General features: G+C 33.3%; 5 protein-coding genes across 7 annotated transcripts; 4 read left to right on the forward strand and 1 right to left on the reverse strand.

The window, feature by feature from the left end:
* The first annotated feature begins 890 nt into the window (after positions 1–890).
* LOC114164431 (putative GATA transcription factor 22) lies at positions 891–2,175 on the forward strand. The gene is made up of 3 exons (XM_028049101.1): positions 891–1,132; positions 1,228–1,569; positions 1,725–2,175. The coding sequence occupies exons 1-3, from the start codon at positions 980–982 to the stop codon at positions 2,064–2,066; spliced, it is 837 nt and encodes a 278-aa protein (XP_027904902.1). The 5' UTR covers positions 891–979; the 3' UTR covers positions 2,067–2,175.
* Positions 2,176–5,491: 3,316 nt separating this feature from the next.
* Positions 5,492–10,391, forward strand: LOC114162333 (glycine dehydrogenase (decarboxylating), mitochondrial-like). Its single transcript, XM_028046187.1, has 15 exons — positions 5,492–6,920; positions 7,003–7,248; positions 7,328–7,405; positions 7,501–7,601; positions 7,687–7,882; positions 7,954–8,079; positions 8,228–8,413; positions 8,539–8,652; positions 8,796–8,948; positions 9,059–9,247; positions 9,328–9,405; positions 9,492–9,617; positions 9,694–9,792; positions 9,904–10,021; positions 10,259–10,391. The coding sequence occupies exons 1-15, from the start codon at positions 5,730–5,732 to the stop codon at positions 10,351–10,353; spliced, it is 3,096 nt and encodes a 1,031-aa protein (XP_027901988.1). The 5' UTR covers positions 5,492–5,729; the 3' UTR covers positions 10,354–10,391.
* Positions 10,392–10,826: 435 nt separating this feature from the next.
* On the reverse strand, positions 10,827–13,112 carry LOC114162334 (transcription factor MYBS3-like). The gene is made up of 2 exons (XM_028046188.1): positions 12,730–13,112; positions 10,827–11,231 (listed from the first exon to the last, which is right to left on the reverse strand). Exons 1-2 carry the CDS (start codon positions 13,061–13,063, stop codon positions 10,966–10,968), a joined length of 600 nt encoding a protein of 199 aa, XP_027901989.1. The 5' UTR covers positions 13,064–13,112; the 3' UTR covers positions 10,827–10,965.
* Positions 13,113–15,510: 2,398 nt separating this feature from the next.
* On the forward strand, positions 15,511–16,618 carry LOC114162335 (abscisic acid receptor PYL2-like). The gene has a single exon (XM_028046189.1). It carries the CDS (start codon positions 15,942–15,944, stop codon positions 16,500–16,502), a length of 561 nt encoding a protein of 186 aa, XP_027901990.1. The 5' UTR covers positions 15,511–15,941; the 3' UTR covers positions 16,503–16,618.
* A 4,244-nt stretch (positions 16,619–20,862) lies between these two features.
* On the forward strand, positions 20,863–24,582 carry LOC114164666 (homeobox protein ATH1-like). 3 transcript variants are annotated; one of them, XM_028049405.1, is made up of 7 exons: positions 20,863–21,449; positions 21,662–21,768; positions 21,890–21,956; positions 22,167–23,383; positions 23,624–23,976; positions 24,109–24,169; positions 24,257–24,582. In XM_028049405.1, exons 4-7 carry the CDS (start codon positions 22,277–22,279, stop codon positions 24,419–24,421), a joined length of 1,686 nt encoding a protein of 561 aa, XP_027905206.1. In that variant the 5' UTR covers positions 20,863–21,449; positions 21,662–21,768; positions 21,890–21,956; positions 22,167–22,276; the 3' UTR covers positions 24,422–24,582. The 3 variants fall into 3 exon arrangements, with proteins under 3 accessions (XP_027905206.1, XP_027905205.1, XP_027905207.1); XM_028049404.1 differs by having other exon boundaries at positions 20,863–21,768; XM_028049406.1 differs by lacking the exon at positions 20,863–21,449 and having other exon boundaries at positions 21,654–21,803.
* The last annotated feature ends 423 nt before the right edge of the window (positions 24,583–25,005 follow it).

Below are 25,005 nucleotides of genomic sequence, written 5' to 3' on the forward strand. Positions count from 1 at the left end.
AACAGCTTTTTAAATAATTTATTAAGAGAAAACGTGACATTGTTTCTAAACTTAATTTTCAGAAAGGATAGGCCATGAAAAAAAGAAGAAAAAAAAGGGCAGAGCATATGCATGGTTGATAGAAAAAGGGTGTGGGGACTGAGGCTATCTCTGTCACGAGACTGGGTGCAGCGGTAGCACTTGATTTTCCTTTTGGCAACACTAACAACTTATGCCTTTCATTCATATCTGTATCAATCTCTTCAGATCTGCAAAATCCTCATCTCACTCTCCATTATTCGAAAGTGAACAAAATTCATAAATTCTCAACAATTACTTTATACAAGTAACAATCTAACAAAACTTATTCAGATAAATTTGAGATACATATGTATAAGTTATAACTATAACTTAAACGCTTTGTATATACTTCTTAAAAAGTGCCATGCTGCAAAAGATTATTTTTTTTAAAAAGAAATTGTACATATTTTTACAATCTTTACAATTTAAATATAGAAAGAAGAAACAGAAAAAATATAAAGTAAGATAATAAATATTATAAAATAATAGAAAAAAAGTATGATAAAATATAATAAATGAATAATATAGTTATTTAAAAATATATAGTGGGGTTGAACAACGTGGGGGGACTGAAAAAATCGCAGATAGGAATTTTGTCGGTTCCCAGTACTTGCACTCTACAGCTTTATTTTTTCTTGTCTCATCTTAACAAATGTTTTGAAATTTATTATCATTATACATTTCTTTTCACTTTTTTATTGTGGTCTTTCTGTCTGTTCTAGCATATTTACATAAACTATTTTTTTCCCATCAACTGTAAAAATCACGTTAACATATTCAATTGAAGTTATATATATATATATATATATATATTGTTCACGTGAATGCTTGGCTGAAACCTGTTGTGTCCTTAGCATTTGCCTCCTTCTATATATAAGAACCCTAGAACCTCTCTCTCTCTCTCTCTCTCCCTCCTTCCATGACTTCTGTTTCTCTGAACCTACCAGATCAAACTGAACTCTTCATTTCCCCCGATAATCACCATTCAACTCTCTCATGTTACTCCTTCTTCGACATATTAGACCAAAGCCAGACCAAAGATATCAGATACTTAACACATGCTGATCAAGAGGCAAGATCTTATTCTTTTCATTTTCATAGTCTTTGAGTTTTAGTTTGAATTGTGCAACTAATATTAACAGTCTTTGATGATTCTCTTTACATTAGGATGTGAAGTTTGTATTTCATGGTGGATCATCAGATAATGAGCAAGTGTGCAATGCATCGTCCACTCAACCTAAGTCGGTTATGGCAGATCCAAATAGCAGCGCGTGTAGCCGCCATAATTTATCCTTCCACAAAATAGAGGATCCAGAGAAGAGAAGAGGAAATTACGGGTATGAAAAATGGTTGTCTTCAAATGTGAGGTTGACGAGAAAAATGATGAGCCCACCTAGCAGCAATAACAGTGATCTAGCCACAAACAAAGCTTTCGATATTATTAGGGTTTGTGCAGATTGTAACACAACCAGTACCCCACTCTGGAGGAGTGGTCCTAATGGTCCTAAGGTACTTTTCCCTCTCTTCTTTTATCTAATAATTAATTAATTAATTAACGCTTGCTGTACATTGTTTACATTTGATGCTTTGAAGTTTTGTGCAAAATATTAATTAAGAAATTGCATTAAAAACTAAGAAGCTATGGTAAAATCTTGGTGGTGTAGTCACTTTGCAATGCCTGCGGCATTCGGCAGAGGAAGGCGAGAAGGGCAATGGCAGAAGCGGCGAATGGTTTTGGTCCTTCCAGAGGGCATCATGAAAAGGAAAAGAAGTGTCGTAGAAAGCATTTTGCAGGGTTGAAGAATAAGTCCAAGACTGCAACTAGTGCTACTGGTAGAGGAACATTATCTGAGGAGCAGAAACTGAGGATTGATTTGAAGGACTTTGCCATAAGTTTGAGGGATGATTCAGCTTTGAAGCAAGAGTTTCCAATGGATGAAGTATCTCAGGCAGCGATGCTTCTAATGGATTTATCTAGAGAGGCTTTGTTTACTTATTATAAGTAGAACTCTTTCTTCCATGTAATATTCATTTTCCACTAATATCTTAAGTATTCACAAATATTAACTAATGTCTTATCACAATATTTTTAATAAAAATATCTCCTATATCCAATAGCACCCTAAAATTGATAATTTTAACTATAATCAAACATACTATGACATAACTCATATAAATGTAATAAATTTAACAAAGAATCAAACGAAAATTAATATGCAAACTCTCTACAGGTTTCTTCTAACTCTTATTCCTATAAACTTATCTATCCTCGTACCAAAACACCATCTTAGTAATATCACATAGCAAATATAGGAACCATCTAATTGTTTGATTAAACATATAATACTGAATATTATAATACAAATATAATGACACAAAATATATCAAAGACTAATCATTTCATCCATATAATAGGTATAAAATGCGACTAACTTCTTGCAAAGGACTAATACTAATTTCAAAGTTAAAAATTAACATTTATTATATTACTTAGTCATTTAAGTAATCTATATATCATCTTTAATATAGATTTTATACAATAACCTGTTACAACAGGATAATTTCACACATCTTAAGTATGATAAATCTTCATAATACTTGATATTAGAAATCTTAGATATCAACATCTTAAAATTTTTGTTTATTTGATTCAATATATCCGTGGAACTTAAAATCTGGTTAAATATCATAACTTAATATGCACATTATATATTATCATTAATATTATCTTTCTGATTATTACTTCATAATAATAATATTACTCGGATTATTATTTACAATATTAAAATATGTTTCATTCAATAAACTCATATTACTAACTGGTTTTTCTACAGTAATAAATTTTGTCTCTTAGTAATTACTGTTTTTTTATAGTGAATTAATAGACTTAAGAATGAATCATTTTTCTATAATTAGAAAAATAATATTCATTTGTTTCTCGTACAAAGGTTCATACAAAGTAATACTCATGTTAAAATAATGTTTATATCTTTTAAGGAATTATTATAATTTTTACATTAATGTCTATAATTCATATTTATCCGTGTAATTTGCTATGTAACATTAAATCAATATGACTTACTTAAATACAATATAAATATGTAATATAATTTAAAATTGTGAACATCATTAATTGATATTTAATTTAATATTATTATTTTATAGGCTTAAATACATTTTTGGTCCTCATTTTCGTAGTGTTTGTTGCGGATGGTCCTCATTTTGACAGAATGTTTAAAATGGTCATCATTTTTACCGAATGTTTAAAATGGTCCTCATTTTCGCAATTCGTGTTTTATTTTGTCATTTTCTGTAACGCCGTTTAAATCATTAACGGAGCATTGTACAGGTGTCAAAATTTGTATTATGGTGTGTTACGTGTACTGTACAGATGTGGTAATTAGATATTTGGAGATAAATAAGTGACCTAGGGTTTTGGTAAGGAATGTTTAGCCGTTGGTGAGTTTTGACAATCTTGTTCCTCCATTCTCAATTGGTGTTGCTACAATCTTCTTCTTCCTGCAATCCCATTATATAGGTATGTTACGGTTCCAATCTTCTTCCTTTACCTCTGGTTGTAATCCTTGGAGGAACCGTGTTGTATCACTTCGTGCACTGTTGGTGGTTCAATGAGAAATGGATTAATCCCGATTTGTAGCTGCGGAGAGATGACAACTTTGAGGATGACAAGAACTCCAAAGTATATTGGTAAAAAATTTTGGGTACAATCTGTTTTTATTTTTGTGTTAATAATAAATTGACTTTAATTTTTGGTTTATTGATTTACAGAGTGGTGGTTCTAATAATGTGGGCTGCAATTTTTTCAGATGGTGGTGTTGATGAGAAGATGTCATTGAAGGTTATTGAATGTTATTGCAGATTAATGATTTGGAGAAGTTATGGGAGGATGTTGAGAAAAGGTTACAATTAGTAATAGGGTTCACTTGTTGTTATTGTATTATGCGTACTGTTATTGTGTGTAATCTTTTAAAGTCATCAAGTCAGTCCAATATGTTTTGTACTTTTGTTAAATGAAGAAATAAATTAGTTTGATTATGTTGATATTAGTCCCAACATGTTCAAAATGACATCTTAATCTGAGCATGGAAGTAAGTGATATTGATCTAAGCTTAGGAAAAATTAAATTGATCTAAGCTTGAAAAAAATTAAATTGATATAAGTTTGGAAGAAGATAAATTTATAACATTAATTCATCCTCATCAAAATGCACTACATCAATGTTTGGCAAAAGTGAAATTGATCTAAGTTTAAGGAAAGTCAAAATGCAGTACATCAATATATCAGAAATTCCAAAAAATAACTAAGACGTTTGTAATTTCATCCTAAACTGCTGAGATGGTTCTTCTGGTGTTGGTAGTGGTGTTGCTTGACTCTCCACTTCATTCCTTGGTGGTTGAGTTGTTTGAGTTTCATCAGTTGGTGCAGTCTGGGCATCTGTTGCTGTTATGTCCAATCTGACAGCATATGTTATATCTTTTTCTATGACCTCCTTTGCTGATTTATGTGTTATCTTTCTCAATTCTCACTCTTCCAACCTTCTTTTTTTTTTCTTGGGTCTTCTTGGTAAGATCCTCTTATGTGGTGGATGGACGTTAGGGTAGGGAGTTCTTTCTCATAAGACTTCACCATTGACGGGAAAGATGAAGAAATTTCCCTAATTGCAAAATTTGCCATAAATTGAGAAATTAACGTTAATTAGTCATATGTACAGTACACGTAACACATCCTAATACAAAACCGTGCCACCTGTACAATGCTTCGTTAATGATTTAAACGGTGTTATAGAAAATGACCAAATAAAATACAAATTGCGAAGATGAGAACCATTTTTAACATTCGATTCAAAATGAGGACCATTTTAAACATTCTATCAATATGAGGACCATCCGCAACAAACACGAAAATGAGGACAAAAATTTATTTAAGCCTATTTTATATCGATAATTTTCAAATATTCTTGTGCATGGCATGACGAGTAACTATACTAGTTAAATAGACAGAGATACTGAATATAAAAAAATGGTAAAATTTGCAAGCAACATTCACTTACGATCTTTTTAAATTTTTCAATAAGCTGTAGATTTTTTTACTTCATCATATGGAAATGAAATTGAAGAAAGACAAATCATCAGTTAAGTAAATGATTTTTTTTATTCAGCGATATTGTGAACCTTTTAGTTATATTTACTAAGAAAAGATATGAGCCTTTGAACAAAAATAAAAGTCAAGAGTGACCGAAGGAAAAGTGTGAGAATTTCTTTAGCTTTGATCTCTCCACCGTGAGATTAATCCGAAGGTCATCATCACTGCTGCTGGAGAGAGAAACTTGATGCAGATGATCCAAGTTCTTTATATTGTCCATTTACAAGCAACGGTATCACATAATGAATCAAGAATCAAGATCTCCCAATCCAATTGTGATGCTTTTCATCATCATGTTCTTGTGCACACCCGCATGAACACTGCCAACCGAACCACTCTTTCTAATCTTCACTTCAAACTCAAAATTCAACCTTTGAATGTGATGAAACCTAGGTGGTGTTGTTCCAACACAGTCACACTTTGTCATTAAGGCTCTCTCCGACGCACACCTAGGATCATAGACAAAACAAGATCACCCCAATCCTATTTCTCTTTCCCACATTCAAATGGAACGTGCACGGAGGCTAGCAAATAGGGCAATTCTAAAGAAACTGGTTTCTTCCACGAAGGATCATTCCCATTCACGGCGTCTGTCGTATGTTTCTCATTCCTTTGCAAGAACCAAACAAGAAAACTTGATCGGAAACAACAGACACCATGCATGCAATGTAACATCTCGATCCATTTCAGTGGAGGCACTCAAGCCCAGCGACACGCTCCCTCGGCGTCACAACTCTGCCACCTCCGATGAACTAACCAAAATGGCACAGACATGCGGCTTCGGCAATGTCAACTCCCTCATCGACGCCACCATTCCCAAATCCATCCGACGGAAAGAAATGTCGTTCAACACCTTCGATGAGGGACTGGCAGAGTCCGAAATGACGTTGCACATGAAGAGCTTGGAATCAAAGAACAAATGCTTCAAGTCCTACATCGGGATGGGGTACTACAACACGCACGTGCCACCCGTGATCTTTCGGAACATCATGGAGAACCCTGCGTGGTACACTCAGTACACTCCGTACCAGGCTGAGATCTCTCAGGGTCGTCTCGAGTCCCTCATGAATTACCAAACCATGGTCACAGATCTCACCGCTCTTCCAATGGCCAACTCTTCGTTGCTCGATGAAGGAACTGCGGCTGCTGAAGCAATGTCGATGTGTAACAACATTCACAGGGGGAAGAGGAAGACCTTTGCCATAGCCAATAACTGTCACCCTCAAACTATTGATATTTGCATGACTAGAGCAACTGGTTTCGGGATTAAGGTTGTTGTTGTGGACGTTAACGATGTGGATTACGGATCCGGTGATGTTTGTGGAGTTCTTGTTCAGTATCCGGGGACTGAGGGTGAGGTTTTGGACTATGGGGAGTTTGTTAAGGAGGCTCATGCACATGGAGTTAAGGTTGTTATGGCGGCTGATTTGTTGGGTCTAACGATGTTGAAGCCTCCTGGGGAACTTGGTGTGGATATTGTTGTTGGGTCTACTCAGAGGTTTGGGGTTCCAATGGGTTATGGGGGTCCACATGCTGCGTTCCTGGCCACATCACAAGAGTATAAAAGGTTGGTGCCTGGAAGGATCATTGGGCTCAGTGTTGATTCTTGTGGAAAGTCGGCTTTCAGAATGGCCTTGCAAACTAGGGAGCAGCATATCCGCAGGGACAAGGCCACCAGCAACATTTGCACTGCTCAGGTAACACCCTCCTTCTTTTCCCTCATTTGCTTTAATCAAAAGATGTAACTGATTTTGTTTGACGATTGTTGTTTCTAATCAGGCATTGCTTGCAAACATGGCTGCTATGTATGTTGTGTATCATGGACCTGAAGGACTTAAAACCATTGCCCAACGAGTTCATGGCCTGGCTGGGGTCTTTGCCCTGGGATTGAAGAAACTTGGTACCGTGGAAGTTCAGGACCTTCCCTTCTTTGACACTGTGAAAATTAAGACAACCAATGCTCAAGAAATTGTTGATGTTGCTCGCAAAAGTGAAATAAATTTGCGGGTTGTTGATGGGAACACAGTGAGTGTTACTTTTTATTGGATCAAATCCACTGAATTTGTTTTCATGTCTTTGGAGTATTGAGTTTGGTGCTTTTCAGATCACTGTTGCCTTTGATGAAACAACAACCTTGGAGGATGTTGATAACCTTTTCAAAGTATTTTCTAATGGCAAGCATGTAAGCTTTGTTACATATGCAATGTTCATAATTGTCAATTTTATCATTACTCATTACTGTAACATCTAAAACTTTAATTGATTATTCATTTGCAGGTATCCTTCACAGCTACCTCTCTTGCACCAGAAGTTCAGAATGCAATTCCTTCAGGACTAATTAGGAAGAGTCCTTATCTAACACACCCTGTCTTTAACATGTATATATCCCTTTGAGCATAAGTTGAATTCAAGCCATTATATTGTGGAAGCTTTAACATGTATATTCCATTTTCCCTTGAATAGGTACCACACTGAGCATGAGATGCTCAGGTACATTCATAGGCTACAATCGAAAGATCTTTCATTGTGCCATAGTATGATCCCCTTGGGATCATGTACAATGAAGTTGAATGCAACCACTGAAATGATGCCTGTGACATGGCCTAACTTTGCTAACATTCACCCTTTTGCACCAATCGAACAGGCTCAAGGTTATCAGGTGTGTGCATTTAAATTAAGAAAAATACGGTATATGAATTTTTCTGTCTAAACAAGCAAATTTGGTACCAGGAAATGTTCAAAAATTTGGGTAGCATGTTGTGCGCAATCACTGGATTTGACTCCTTCTCTTTGCAACCTAATGCGGGTGCCGCTGGAGAATACGCTGGATTGATGATTATTCGTGCATATCACTTGGTATGCTGGCCATAGTCATCATTATGAACATGTTTGCAATCTACTGTGATTTACTTTGCTGCATGCAATGTCTTCCATTACATTATTTACTTTGATATTCTGAAGTTTTTGTGATGCGCACTTATTTTACAAATTGGAAAAACCGTAGGCAAGAGGAGACCACCACCGCAACATTTGCATTATACCAGTTTCTGCACATGGTACAAATCCTGCTAGTGCTGCTATGTGTGGAATGAAAATTGTATCAATCGGAACTGATGCAAAGGGAAACATCAATATTGAAGAGTTGAGGAAGGCTGCTGAAACACACAAGGACAACTTATCTACGCTTATGGTACAACTTGCTTCCTGTATTTGAATTTTACTTGCTCTGTTTGGAGTAACTCTGTGCTCGGAGAAACATCTTGGTCAATTTTGTATTTAAACATTCATTTGTGTTGGTTTTCTTGTTAACCATAGGTAACATATCCTTCAACTCATGGTGTTTACGAAGAAGGCATTGATGAGATATGCAAGATTATTCATGATAACGGAGGACAAGTATATATGGATGGTGCTAACATGAATGCACAGGTTTGTCTTTATACACATCTTTGCATTCTATGTAAACATCTTCGATCATAGTTTTGTTGTTGTTGTTATCTATAATCATTTTGGTCTGCAATTTAATAGTTGAGTAATTTTCAAAATTTTGGTAATTTGTTTCGTCTTTACAGGTGGGACTTACAAGCCCAGGAAGGATTGGAGCAGATGTTTGCCATCTGAATCTCCACAAAACATTTTGCATCCCTCATGGAGGAGGTGGCCCTGGCATGGGTCCTATTGGAGTAAAGAAACACTTGGCACCATTTTTACCTTCACATCCAGTGGTAATAATTTTTGTTCTATGTGACATTACATATCATATCACAGAAAAAATCATGTTTAACTTTGTGTTGCACTTTTTCTTTGTAATCAACGATTTGTTACATACTAAAAGGTTCCCACTGGTGGCATTCCTTCCCCTGACAAAAGACAACCAGTTGGTACCATTTCAGCAGCACCATGGGGCTCAGCTCTGATACTACCAATCTCGTACTCTTACATAGCCATGATGGGTTCTAAAGGACTCACCGAAGCCTCAAAAACAGCAATTTTGAAGGCAAACTATATGGCAAAACGATTGGAGGTTTGTGCAACGTTTCAACGATTGCATTTGCATGTGTTTCTGTTCACCTTTCAACTTAATTATACTTCTAAGTTTCACAGACTCATTATCCTGTTCTTTACCGTGGAGCGAATGGAACTGTTGCTCATGAATTCATCATTGACTTAAGAGGCTTTAAGGTAGCTCCAATTCGTTATTGAGAATGTTTTTTCAACCAGTTTGAATTATTCACTATCTGCTTAATAGCAAACTATGCTTGTGGCAGAACACTACTGGGATAGAACCTGAGGATGTTGCAAAGCGGCTTATAGACTATGGCTTCCATGGACCCACCATGTCATTTCCTGTGTCTGGCACACTTATGATTGAACCCACCGAAAGTGAAAGCAAGGTATTCTAATATAGGAAACTAATGACCTCTCTTTTTCTACTTTCTATTTATTCAACTCAACTAAACTTGATTGCAGGCTGAGTTAGACAGGTTTTGTGATGCTCTTATTTCCATTCGGCAAGAAATTGCTGAGATTGAGAATGGAAAGGCTGACATCAAAAACAATGTACTAAAGGTATGAGTTTGGTTTTTGGCTCTTGTTTATTCTTCTCCATTCATATTTATCTAAAATTTCAATTTAGTTAATAAACGTTTGAGTGATGATCATCTGAAACATTTTATGCAGGGTGCCCCTCACCCACCATCACTGCTCATGGCAGATACATGGACAAAACCTTACTCTCGAGAATATGCAGCATTCCCAGCTTCCTGGCTTCGTTTTTCTAAGTTCTGGCCATCCACTGGTATGAAATCATTTCCATAATTAATCTTCCACAATTTACCTTTATTGTGAGGCTACTTTCTAAAGTTGGTGAGCAATTTTTCACCATATATGAGGGGGTATTAATTGATTCTGAATGTAATTAAACTATGCATATAAATACACTTTTTTTCTGTAATCTTAGTGAATTTGCAGGTTCTACCATTATGTTTGACAATTAGATAGACTAATGAAGATTAAATGTTGTTGGGTGTATCAGGACGTATTGATAATGTGTACGGTGACCGGAACTTGGTTTGCACCCTTCCCACAGATTCAAAGGTTGCTGAAGAACAAAGTTCCACAACAACGTAATCTTCTTTCGTTCTTATTTTTATTCATACAATGTATATAAACTCTTCCTATTATAGAGTTGTTGCTGTTTGACCTTTGCTTCATCGCATCATAATGATGATAATGTAACTTTCATTAAGTAAAACCTCTATACTCACTTTTTCCCTTCCCAGCAAATCTGTTCAAAAGCTTCCATTTAAGTTTTTACATCATTGAAGATTAGAATGAAATAATAGTTATTTAAATGCTTTCATTTACGAATATATATATATAATTGTTTTTTATCCTCATATCGCCTTTGCTTTTTCATTGTGAAATAACTTATATACGTTGGGGTAACTTCCGACTTGAAGAATAACTCAATTAGTGGAAGACTTATCCTTAATCTTATTTGACTGTTATTATTATAAGTATTCACGAGAATGAGTTTTCCATGAAGAATATATAAGGTAAGTCGCATTATAATAAGACACTATTATTTTAAGCGTTAAATGTGGTGAATAAAGAACTTAACTGGACCCATAAAAGAAAACTCTCTTCAGTGGCATAGATAAATAGTACAGACGTTGGTGAATTTGAGGTGAGAAAAAGTAGATAATGCATATATAGAGAAGTTAAATATGAGACATAAACTCAAAAACTATGCATCTGCGTGGGAGTTGCGAGTTTGAGTTCTAAATCTGGGTGTGGCATCTGAAGAGTGCAATTAGATGAAGATGAAGATGAAGATGAAGGGATATTGTGAGATTGTCGGAGAAAATACTTCTGTGCATGACTTGCCACTTGCACAGGTGTTCTTGTTTTCACAAAACTTTTCGATATTCCTCTCCAGTTTCCCTTCCCCAGCTTCTGAAGCCCTACCAGAAACACCCTGTGTTCTTCCTCTGTCCATGCTACACCTGAACTTTCCACAAACACTAACATTTTCTTACAAACCATCATAACTATATTTATTTACTTATGCAAAACAATATTCATTCTATACATTATACAACTTTCCCATTATTAACCGTTTAGAAGTTGATTTTAACCGTTTAGAAGTTGATTTTAAGTCAAATTCGATCTCACAATCGATTTTCACAAAATTGAATTTTAAGAATTATATTCATTTATATATTCTGAATAAATTTTATTTCTAATTGAGACGATACTTCTGACGTAATTAACAATTGTTTATATAATTATGCCCACTTATCTAACTTTAAGAAAGAAGTGATTTACTTTCTTCAAAATTTGTATTTGCCAATAATACTCAAACTCTTTTTAATTTTAAAAAAAAAAATTATTGCTTTTATGTTTTTAATAAAATATTTGTGTACTGTCTATGATTTTTAAATATATAATTCACATTTCTGTTTTTTAGTAACGTAACAATATTACGCCTCTTACTTTATTCATAAAACGTATATTTTTACCTTTATCAATATTAAAAATTCTTTATTTTTTGAATTTTTATTTTCGATTTTTATTCAAATTTTAGTCAATGTGTATTTTTAAATAAAATGAGTCAAATTGTCACTTTATTAAAAATATAAAGCAAGTGGGTATGATTTTATTATAAACATAAAAAAGGGGATTATTTATTTAAAATCCATAAGTAACGTAAATGGTACTTTATTAAAATGATTTGAGTGATTAGTATATCTACTTTAAAAAGGAAATAAGTACAATTATTGAGCATAACTTCAAAAGGAAAAGGAAACAAGTACAATTTTTCCTTTTTGCTTTTAAAAGGTTTACTTAAAGAACTTCTTTTTTTAATGCAGTTATAAGAAGAACAACTAATATTTTAAAATTGAACTTAATTATAATTTCATATTTAAAAAATAATAAAATAAAAAAAATATCGTTTTTTAAGAGTAATATTACTTTTATTTAAAAGTCTCATTAGTTTTTTTTCTTCATGTTTTTCGACTACATAATTCATTTTACCTTATATTTTTCTCTTATTGGATTTTTAATAATAAATAAATAAATTTGGGACTATAGAGTTATTATTCCTTAAAGGTTTTGGCTTAGATTTAAAATCCATGTTCTAATATAATATTACAGGACATCATAAATTCACTAAATAAGCTATTTATATAATATTACTTTATACGTACCAAGTTTATTTGCATGTGAAATTCAACTAAAGGAGTGATCAAATTACAATATTCAAGTAAGTGCAAACAAATTTCAACTTCACACAAAGCTAAATTCATTCTCTGATAAGAATAATAACATTATTTATCATTCAATAAAATCTTAAATAAACATATTAAAAATCGATAACAATGATTTTAAAGAAGTATATATACGTGATTTCCTCCTGAAACAAATAGAAATAAAAAAAATAACCCTTATTTCACTGGAATCCATAACAGAGGAAGAAAAAGATGAAGTGAGAAAAATAACCTTTTTTTGTGTCTTGGATTGTCGATAGGAGGGTATTGGCAGTGAGTAAGTAAGCATCTGAATTTTGGTTTCCGTCACGCAGGGAAGGAGATGAAGAGAAGAAGTAGTTGGTGCTGAAACTCGGTTTCATGGCAGAATATGAAGGTGAAGAAAAAGAAATAGTAGAAGATGAAGAGGAAGAGGAAGACGAAGAAGAAGATGAAGAAGAAGACGAAGAAGAAATTTCAACCTGCACTCCAAAGAGCTTCAGGTATGTATGACTGAGAGGAGTTTTACAAGTTCTTGAATTGTGACCTAAATTACCACAATATGAACATTTTCTGGCTATTCCCATTTCTGAACTACACAGAATATCCCTTGCATATCAAATATTACCTAATGGAGACCAGAAACACACACACACACGCATATATATATATATATATATATATAGAGTCAGAAATCAGAACAAAAAGGCATAGAAATGATTCATTATTTGCATTAGTTGTGCGGTCTTTGGTGGCGCCATTGTTAACGTGCATAGTGGGAGCAAAAAGGTTGAATATTGGAGTAAAAAATAGCGATAGAGAACACAGTTTTTTGTTGGGAGCTTTTTCCAACCCAAGGTTTTGCAGTTGAAACCAAAAACAGAAAGAAATCCAAGAACTCTCTTTAAACTATAATTGGAGAACCATAAAAAAGCTTGTCCTTAATTAATACATAATCAAATGATGTTGTCAAGTGGCACATTGGGAGTGCGGGATCAAGAGAATTATTCTTCCTTCCATTTCCATGCCTGCACCACATCACCCATCACCTGGGAATAGTCATATCCGTACATTAAAATATAGTAAAGGTATACACTATTATTTTATAATTTATGTTTATTGTTTAAATAAAAGTTTTGAAAATTTAATTGTTAAAATATAATTGTCTTTATTTATTAATAATATCTTAACTTTTTTTAGCTTACTTGTAATTTTGATTTATATATTTTATATATTTAACAAAATGTGCTATTTTAATCTTTAAGTTTTTTTATGATTATAGTTTCTTTGTTTTTCATTTATTTATTAATCTAAAATTTTAAAAAGGTTTACCATAAAGTTAACTGATTAGATGTGTTTGATTTAATAGCTTAAAGTTTAAAAGGTAAAATATAAAACAAATACGTGTCTTACATGTGGTAAGAATGATTTTTTTTTTTAATTATGGAAGCTAGCTAGCTTTCTTAAACCAATTACTCATTTAAAGTGACATCTATAATAATGAGATCGAAAATGAAAAAAAAAAAAAAAAAAGTAAAGGTACATTGTTTCTCGTGACCATGTAAGTGTAATTTATATACGACGAGTGAATTTTTTAACTAAATCCATTTTAAAAAATAAATACGTAATATTTTTTTAGTTTAATTTTTAATTTTTCATTTATTTATATATATTTTAAATTCACCATATCTTTGTGATTCATGTGAGATTTTCTATATAACTCAAAGATATACATTTTGAGCATGAGACTAGACATTAATTGATTATTTAATAAAGATTCAATAACAAATGATATTATAGACCTAACAAACAACAAATCTTATTACGATGGAATTTAGATGACTTGACATCATCTTAAGAATGAACTTGGAACCTAAAACAATCTTACAAAATCAATTTATAAAATAATGTTTGTAATCATTTATATATATATATTGTAAGTTCATCTTTTAGTTAATGTAAAATCTTTAACATACTTCTCACGTTAAAACATGTACATTCTGAACGTGAGATAGGTACAAGTGGTAAAAATTAGTTAACACGTGTTCATAAATAATTTAAAATATATTTAAATTTATTTATTTATTTATTTTTACATTTAAAATATGTCTTGATCCAATTTTCAAGTCAATAATTCTTACTTAGTTAATTAAACGTTTAAGTACAAATGTGAATTTTTAAAAATTTAAAATTCAACAAAGTTACTAATAGCTAAAAATCGAAGAGAAAAAAAAAAAGCAAAACATGAATTTTTAAAAATATAGGCATAGAATTATGATTAAAAAAATTTACTAACAGAAAAGCTTGATAAATTTGTTAGCTACGGTAAATGTTTTTCTTTTACTATATTAGCTCTTTAATATTTTGTTTTTCTTCTTATACTACTTCTTTTTACAATTTTATACATATATATTAATGATCATGTATAATAATTAGTTTTCTCTTATTCTTTATTTTTATAATTATATTATCTATAATATTTATTTTATCATTTAATATTAAGTCTATTTTAATTTTATGTTGATAGTTATATCAGTATGTCAAATAGTCACTTCTTATTTTCCTAATTTATCTAATTAAAATCTTCTAAAAACAGGATCAAAAATAATTATTTGCATCTTCAGTTTATAACTGATATCTTTTAGGTCAAATTTTAAAAAAATAAAAATGACTATGTATGCAAGAAGTAGGTGAAACTTAAGTAATTTTGAAAAGAGTGTAGAAGATTTATAATCGAGCCCATTTATAGTTGGTGCATATGGGCCTGCCCTTTGGACATCTGGTAGGCATGCATGGACGACAGTGAGAGTCCACAGTAAACAAACATGCCATGTCTCATCCTTCACTAATCAACCATTTCTCCTTTTTTTTATCAACTTCATTCATCAACATAAAAACAATACATTATACTGCAACAACAACAAAAACATTACACAAATTTGTTGGTCATAACATAATGAATGGTGGGTCCACACGAGGGTCAGAGTTCGATAAAGAACTCACATGAACCGCGTATCTCCATCTCAGCCTTTTCCTTTTCTTCGATTGCGACCACTTCCCTCTTCTATCACCACTTTTTGCGTTAAAATTGATTTTTTAGTTTTTTTATTTAGAATATAATAGATGAAAAACATATAAATAATATTTTCAAAGTCACCTTTTTTTTTAATGTTATTTTAGCCTAAAGAGTTCAAAATATATAAAATTTTGAAAAAAGATAAAGAAAAAAATTTGTTGAGGGCATATCTGTCTAAGAGAAAAGAGGCATAGTAAAGTAAGGCTGAAAGATAAATAAGAGTCACGTCACCAAACGTGTTGTTGGATTTGACGTTCACTATTCATCTGGTTTTCATGAATGAAGACGAAGAAGAAGAAAAACACGAACCTCCTTTCCCCTCGTTACACTAGGAAACGCTCCCACACAAAGCGAAACCCAAAGGCCAAATAAAAAGAAAACTAACCGTTATGGCTTCAGAAGCAGTGCTTGAGCTAGGTCTAACCCTAGAGGAATTCACGGAACTCGAAAGCACCATCAACACGCACCACAAGTTCGCGCCATCCCCCAAAATCTGCACCTCCATCATAGCGCAACGTATCGAGGCTCCCGCGCACACCGTCTGGCCCCTCATTCGAAGCTTCGACAACCCGCAGAAGTACAAGCACTTCATCAAGAGCTGCAACATGCGCTCCGGCGACGGCGGCGTCGGCAGCATCCGGGAGGTCACCGTCGTCTCCGGCCTCCCTGCCTCCACCAGCACCGAGCGCCTCGAGATTCTCGACGACGTCAACCACCTGCTCAGCTTCCGCGTGGTCGGCGGCGAGCACAGGCTCCACAACTACCGCTCCGTCACGTCGGTGAACGAGTTCAACAAGGACGGTAAGGTTTACACCGTTGTGTTGGAATCCTACGTCGTGGACATTCCCGAAGGGAACACCGGCGTTGATACCAAGATGTTTGTGGACACCGTCGTGAAGCTTAACCTTCAGAAACTTGGGGAGGTTGCTATGGCTACCATTCTGCACTGATCAAGTTTCATCGATATCACTCTCACACTACGTACCTTCTTCACTTCATTCCTACTACCTTAGTTACTATATATTACTATTAATTGGTTAATTGTTCCTGCATGCTTTCTTTGCAACTTCAACTTTTCATTGTTAATTAATACTTTTCTTGTATCCCTCTTCCTCATTTATATAATCAACTATATATCTGTCCTCGATCCTAATAAGTACTTCAACTATGCAGTTTTAGAATTCAACATGAATAGCAACATCTTCATGTTTTGCATATCCAAAAAAAAAAATTAAAAGCAAAAAAACATCAACATAAATTCAAGTAATAGTCGTTGCTACAATGAAGTAGACTTACTTTTCTGTTTACTTTTAGGAAATATAATACACACTTCAGGATTTTTTTTTTGTTTTGATGGCAGACATGATTAACTTGAAAGCATTTAACATGGTTAAAACGAGTGCTAATCTTGGTGAGTTATACAATAATTTTGGTATTGATCCATTGGTTCGTTAACCATTCCCGGTTTATGATTGTTAGGCCCTTTAAATAGAAATAGAAAGAAAAATTAATACTTGCATGTAGTGAATTGCGTGCACTTTCAAGGTTTTTTTTTTTTTTTGTGTTACGTTATGGCCTCGAAGATCCCACACTAATTTGGAATTCCGGCTGGAAGTTTAGAAAGAAAAAACAGAACATAAGAAAGAAAGAAAGATTACGTTTAAGAAAAGGTGAAATATTTAAGGTTATAAGATTACGATGAGGCAGAAAGAGATGGATGTGTTTGACATTAATTGGAATCGCTTATTAATATGATTTAACATTTGCGTGCGTTATTGGGGGTGGATTATTGCGTTGCAACTTGCGAGTTTGTTTCGGGCTTTCGTGTACTCAAAGTCTCAAATACAAAGGAAGAAGACTTCTAATCATTAACATTCTAAATTAATTTGTCGTTAAGCTCAATAAAGACATATTTGATTTAATTTCAAACACACTGTACTGTTATTTTATTTTGATTAAAAAAACATCGTTATATTCAAAATTGAATTTGAAAGAAACAGGTTAAGAATCATTCAATATGCTAATAGTATATATGTTTTAAATTAATTCCGTTTATAAATATTGATTACTTTCACATTTGTTGTTTAATAAATGATTTCTACTCTTTTCTTCCTTAATCTCTAACGATATTTATGTTGTGTTTAAGAAGAAAAAGGTAACAGGTAGTTGAGGTTAAAATAAAACCTTATTTTGTGGTTCATGTGTTAACCCCGAATTGAAGGCAAAAGACCAAAAAGTTACAAAATCTTGTGATGATGGCTTGTGACAAACCTTAAGGAACATGTGACTGTGAATGCTCGTCAGCGTAAAACTACACCGTTGGATTATTTTATTTACTTCAAAATTTAATTTCCATTAGTTATGGTTTTAAAAAATATTTGATTTTGTTACATATTCATTAATTATGAATTTCTTCGTTTAATTCACCAGTACGTTTTTTCCTTCCCAATTATGACAAAACGTAAGAAATGTAAAACTGCCTTAAAATAGAATAAAAAATAAATCAATTTTATGTTTATAAAAACTATCATGAAAAAAAAAAAAGAAACAGGTTATATTTCAAATATCATTACAAAACAACAACAACTATATCCCGATCAAACTGAAAAGAGTGATTGCAATATATAAGCACGTGATTAGTGGTTGATTAGTGTTACACAAACCACTATTGGCTATTAATGACATTTCAGACTGAGTGCTGAGTGTAGATGTTTTGCAGTCTCAGTCACAGTTACACTTTAATATTTTCAATTTTCAATAAATGTATGAATTGTTCAATTTTATTTTATAATCAATTATTTTCAACATCACTGAGTTTTTCCACTAATTGCTGAAAAATTAGTTAATCGCAGATAAATTTTAAAAAATAATACTATTAACATTATATGAATTTTAGAAACTTTATATTTTAATATAGCATAATGCTTCTAAGGGTACGTTAGTATGTTTTATTGGCCTAATCTTATAGTTTATCTTATTTTCTTAAAAAAAATGTTGTTTTGGTATTTCTTTTGTACCTTCCTTTCTTTAAACTAGGTTAAATGGTTCTCTATTTTTTAATAAAATCTTAAATAAGTCTTTTTTTTCAATTGGATTTTTATTGTGAAAAATTCGTTGTGTATTTAAATATATATTTTATATTGAACGTTATTTAAATATATATTTTGTATTAAACTTTATTTAAATTTTGTGTTAAATATTTATATATTTATAATTTATAGGTAAATGTTGGAGTTACATTAAAAATAACATTTTTATAAATTCAAATATAAAATTTTAAAACAATTTTATAACAATTTAAAATAAATATATTTATTTAAAATTTTACAATTCAATTTATAAAGTTGTTATTTTTAAACCAACCCTAATATTTGTGTATAAATTATTGATAAAATAATATTTAAATAAAGTTCAATGTAAAATAAAAACTTAATTTTGTTAGAAATATCATTGTGACATTTATATTAAGGTTAATTTTTGTCTCAATTTGAATAGGGATAAAAGTACTTCCGTTTTATAAAAAGTGAGATCCAACTGAGACAAGATAACAAATATAGGGACTACATCGTGATATGTGGTACTATCTCTGCCACGTGGCACAACATCAGCTTGATACGTGACAAATTTTTATTTTAAAAAAATTTTAAAAGTTAATAAAATAAATAAAAAATTTAAAAATTTAAAAAAATCACGTGCTAAAACATGGTACATAATTAACGCGGTTAATGTACACTAATAAAAAGAACCTAAATGTACCAACTTCTCCAAAATAGAGACTTAATTAAAACAAAGAAAAAAAAAGGAAAACTACTTGAGATTTTCTTACCAATGGAAATCAATGAAATGATTTAACCTTTAAACTAAATATCAAACTAATACTCTCAAAAAACTTAAAACCCTTTTAAGATTAATGCATATTTTCCAATTAGTCGTTTTTTTTTATAATTTAAAACAAAAATTTTATCACATACTTAGATTCGTTCAAGTAAACTCTCAAAAAAGAAAAGGAAAATATTTAACATATATACTAAATAGTCAAAGTTTTTAAGAAAAAGTCAAAAGAGTTAATTGTCAACTAAAACGTTTGAGTTGCGAACATTTCATCATATTTTGGGATTGAAAGTAAATATATTCCGGAATATTCATTCTGAATTGAATGTTTCGAAAAACATTTTCAGACAGAAAATATATTGAGGAACATCCGATTCGAAAAAGAAAAAAAAATGTGCAGGGAAGTTTTATTATATTTTTAATGATAAGTAATTTAGGAATTGCAGGTTTTATGTGGTGAAAAAGAAAAATTGGGTGCAAGAATTGGGGAGAAGCAAGAGGCCCATAATACATATATGGCCTTGTCATTTGTGAAGATTGGGTAGCAATATGACACCCCCTGACCTAGTTGATGGGCTTTTACATAAAGGTTACAGAGAGCCCATACATGACCCTCTATGAGTCATGTGAAGTCAATTCTGCACTGCTGCCCAGCCAATCAAGTACCCAATAACTTTGTTGACCAGAACTCCCAAAAGAGGAAACATAAAACAAAAGAAAAATTGTATGGCACTTTTAGTATTTCTCTTTCACACATTCTTCACATAATAATAATTATGCAACCGAAAACATAATTTTCTTATTGCCATAAATTGTTAAAATAAAAATCACTGATGAATCATTCTGATGTATTTTTTAATATCATAATAAAAAATGTATACTTTTCCATATTATATATATAAATGACTGCAACCATGACCTTATACACTGATTTTATAAGGTTGTTTTGGGTTTAGGATTTTAGGTTGTATATATATAAAATGTTTCAAAACCATTAATTTAAGATTTTTGTTTTTATTTTTAGCATAAATATAACTATAGAAGTTGTCTTTAATTAAATCACACGCATGTGGTTTTTAATAAAAACATTTAGAAACGTGTTGTTACATTTAACTTAAAAATTAAGAACCTTTAGGATTTAAAAGAACTCATGTAGGTAGAGAGATTCACAACCCACTCCTTCAGCGCGCGCATACACGCATTTAATTAATTTTTTATTAATGAAAATCGTATAAAACTTAATTACGTGGGCCCCACAAAATCACCTGTACAAACAAATTATTTAAAGTGTGTAAAGATATGGCTTTTAACAGTAAAAAAGGAGGTGCACGTCTATTATTTTCACAAAATGAATATAGATAGATAGTGGCTGTAGTGTAGCTATGGTAATTACCCGATATGCAAAGTTATAATTCTGTATGAAGTCATGGATTTGCTCATGCAAAATTAGAAATGTGTTAAGTAGGTAGTAAATAATTGTAGCAATAAATAAGAGTTGGTACAGTACAGGTTCATTCGGTTCCACAGTATAATCCATTTATCGGAAATAACAACAATAAATTCATGTAAAAGTAGGTAGGATCATCCAAGCTACCAAAATATGTCGTCATTAGGGGGTTTGCTTACATCACTCCTTCAATCTCCTCTCCTGTGTGTATCTGTGTCTGGCCACCACAAAACCAAGAAAGGACACTGCCATGAGACTAAAACAACAGTGTTTCACTTTCCCTGTCTCTCTCTTTTCATTTGCCTTGTGCGCTTAGTTGTTACATTCTGAAGGAAAAGCTTGCAACCCCATTTCTTTATTTACTCTCCTTTCTCCTCACATTAGTCTTCTGGTATTAAAATAGTTAAAAAGCAAAGGGCTTTCTCTGAAAATGTTTCTGAGGTTACCTGCCATGAACAGGAGTTTGAACAGAGAGAATCCAGATATTTTGATTATGATGATTGCAGGGCAACAGATAATAAGGGGTGTTGAGGAGGACAAAAGAGATCAGAGAGAGAGCCAAGACATGGGCCCAGTAAAGCCTGCAACACAAATGAGTGCCACTGCACCAAACACTAATGTCTTCACCCTTCTCCTCCCTCTCCCCCCCTCTTTTCTTGTTTTACTCTTTTCTGCCTCTATACCTTTCCCTCTTAACTTATGCCTTTTATTTTATTTCCATTCATCTCCAGCATCCCCACTTCCTTTTTCATTCTCTTTTCGACTTTGACACACTTTTTTCCTTTTCATGCTCTTCTTCTTCAACTTCTTGTCTTTAATGTGCAACACTAGAGGAAAGCTTGATGGGGTCTAAGGAAACGACACTCTTGTTTTGGGGTTTGGAGGCTTGAAGAAAAAGATTTTTCTGTTCATGCAAAAGAAACCAACGCAACTTTAATGTTGGTCTTTTTTTTTTGGCATGGCGTTAGCAATGGTTTCTATTTCTTGCTTTTGAACAAGTACGTAGCCTTGTTACTTGCCACTGCCGTTCTTTTTCATTTTCCTTTGTCATTCTTGTAGGTTCTCCAAAGACAACATACGTTGGCAAGGAGTTGTTAAATGTTACTCCTTTGCAGATTAAGTGAAGGTCGGTTGTGCTAGCTCGCATCATTTTGGTTTGATACTTGACGTCTTTTGTCTGTCAGTTGATATTTTCATAACTAATCTGAAAGCATTCTTTGATTAATTCTTCTCTCCTTTCTTCTTTCCACCTAAAATCTATTTTGAATGTTTCTGCATAATTATTTATCCACTTGCTTCTTTTCTCATCATGGTGCGGATGTTTCTTGTTGCTTAGGTCTATCTTCTTTCCTCTCTTCGCTATTGTTGGATCATAACGCTCAGTGAACCTTTTCTTGAAGACAACTGCTAAATCAATAGCCTCATTCATTAATTACTTGTTATTTGATGGAGAGAGATATGTACATTGCTCCACTGGAGATTTCTGGGCGAGGTGGTACAGTAATAGATGAAATATCTCATCATTCCACCTCAAATCCTCTCATTCAGTGCTATTCACTTGACCTTAACAACCAATCCCACATCATAAATGGAATTTCAATGCTTTCTGGAGAGCAAGGTGAACCAACAAGTAATGTCCATGCTGGTGCTTGCTTCATTAATCCATCAACTATTGCTGACTCTAGTCCATTAGTTACATCACGGAGAAAGACTATTGTGGGAGATGCCTCAAATCCCATGGCGAACTCTGAGTTTCAAGAGCATTTAGTTGGAGGAGTGCCCCTCACTCCTGCTTCGCTTGCAGCCATTCTTGCTGATAGAATTGGTCTTGAAGAAAATTTGGAGAATTCAGCAGCTCTGGCTCCCTCAATCTTCTCCACGGGGGCACTAGAGGTATTCTTCAACAATTTGTATGGTACTTCAAACCCTTTGTCTGGAACTTTTGAGGAGTGTGGTTACAATGAAGTTCCTAGTAAGTGGAATGCTAACAAATTTCATAAAGCTCCGGAGAATGATGGAACTTGTCAGCCCTATTCTTCTATAGCAAACCTGGATCCAAATGAATGGGCAACATCAAACGTTGCAAACATGGCCAATTATGCTCACTATTCCTCTAACTTTAGTAAAGAACTTTCTCTGAGTCTTGCAACATCTACAGCCGCAGGACAGCGCTCAGACGTGACTTGCTCTAATATGACCCCGTGCATGAATGGAACCATTTCCTGCAGTAGTAGTAGGGAACTTTCTATGAATTTGGGTGGTAATAAATATGTACAAATTTCACCAGAAGTACTGGAATCGAGATACCTTCTTGGGATTCAAGAGATACTTGCTCAAATTGCAAGATATTCATTTGAAAATCTGGAACAGTTAAACTATTCAGCCCCTGGTAATAGAGCAGGTGGGCAGAAGTCAGCTTCAGCGTTTCCACCCAAGAGAAACATCTTGACAGATCACAATGCAAGTTCTGTTTACGAATCTCATGCAGAGTCTCCATTGCAAAGGCAGGCTGCTGAATCTAAGAAAGCCCAACTGCTGGCACTTCTACAACTGGTATGACACTGCATCATAAATTAATTCTTTTGATGTTCATATTAATTATGGTCATGCACAGAAGAATCATGTTAGTAATGCATTGCACTTGTCCACGTTCAGATTCATGGATGGTATATAAATTGCTAAAGTTGGTTGGTAATAATGGTCTGAAAAACGGATAAGTAGAAGTGTTTAAGAGTAGAACATGTAAATGAAATATTGTCATACAACTAACTATCAATCTCTTTCTTAAATCAGGTGGACAATCGATACAGCCAGTGTTTGGATGAGATACATACTGTTGTATCTGCATTCCATGCAGCTACCGAGCTGGACCCACAAATACATGCACATTTTGCTCTTCGAACCATCTCTGTCTTTTACAAGGAGTTACGGGAGAGGATTAGCAACTACATTCTTGCCATGGGATCAAGTTTCAACAAATCGTGCACGGAAGAGACTGAATGGTCTATTGAAACTTCATTCCTTCAAAAGCAATGGGCTCTACAGCAGTTGAAAAGAAAAGATCAGCTGTGGAGGCCCCAGAGAGGCTTGCCGGAAAGATCTGTCTCGGTTCTACGGGCATGGATGTTTCAGAATTTCCTACACCCGTAAGTTTCAAATATGCAATATGCCTCTTTCTTGGACTGGCTTTATACTTCAATCATCAGAGTTTTATCCATGAAACGAATTTAAAGAATATATGTAAAGAAAGTGCTTTTTTATTATTTGATGGATTTCAGGTATCCCAAAGACGCAGAGAAGCATTTGCTTGCAGTGAAAAGTGGGTTGACTAGAAGTCAGGTATTTTTCTACTACTCTTGTTTGTTTCTTACTTTGTTCAAAGATGAACAATCTGATATACTTGCTCGGTTGTGTCTTGAAACTCAGGTATCCAACTGGTTTATAAATGCTCGTGTGCGGCTGTGGAAACCTATGATTGAAGAGATGTATGCTGAAATGAACAAAAGAAAGGCCTGTCGAAATGAAGAAGAAATCCAGAATAACCATGGAAATAGGATAAGCATGAGCAACCAAAGGTTTAATGTTAACTAAAGGTGTACAAAGTCGCATAACGATATAAAGCACCTTTTTCTTTATTCAAATAGAAAACAGAACTGAGGCCAAAATCTGAGCTTATTGTTTTGCATGGTAGGTAGGGTATATTATTTAAGAGGATGCCCATGAAGAAAATAGAATATTGGAAAATTTTACGACATTTATTTGTCCATTCGTCCTAGAACTCGTCTTATTTTGGCTTGATTTCTTTTCCTTCCTTGGCGATGCACCAGTAAATGGGTGAAGCCGTAAAAGCGGTTAAGGTTCTTAAGAAGGTAAAGTCCAACATGGAAAGAGGCTCATGTTAAGGCAAAAGTATTAACAAAGATAAATCCTAGTCAGATAAAAGTACCGCCGGGTTGATGCCGTTAGTCATGCCATGGAGGTTTGGGCATACATACCTGCAAGAAATATCAAGTTCGTCATTGTAGAAAAAACTATTACATATACTATCTATGCTTTTACCAATTAATTTCTTAACTGCTTTAACAGGAAAAAAATCCCGATGTTGCTTTCATTATTTCACTTCGGCCTTTCAGGGTCAGGAATCTCTTGACGAAAAGTATCAGCGGGCGGGTAAA

This window comes from Vigna unguiculata, chromosome 9, assembly GCF_004118075.2.
Source record: "Vigna unguiculata cultivar IT97K-499-35 chromosome 9, ASM411807v1, whole genome shotgun sequence".
In the NCBI taxonomy this organism is placed as follows: Eukaryota; Viridiplantae; Streptophyta; class Magnoliopsida; order Fabales; family Fabaceae; genus Vigna; species Vigna unguiculata.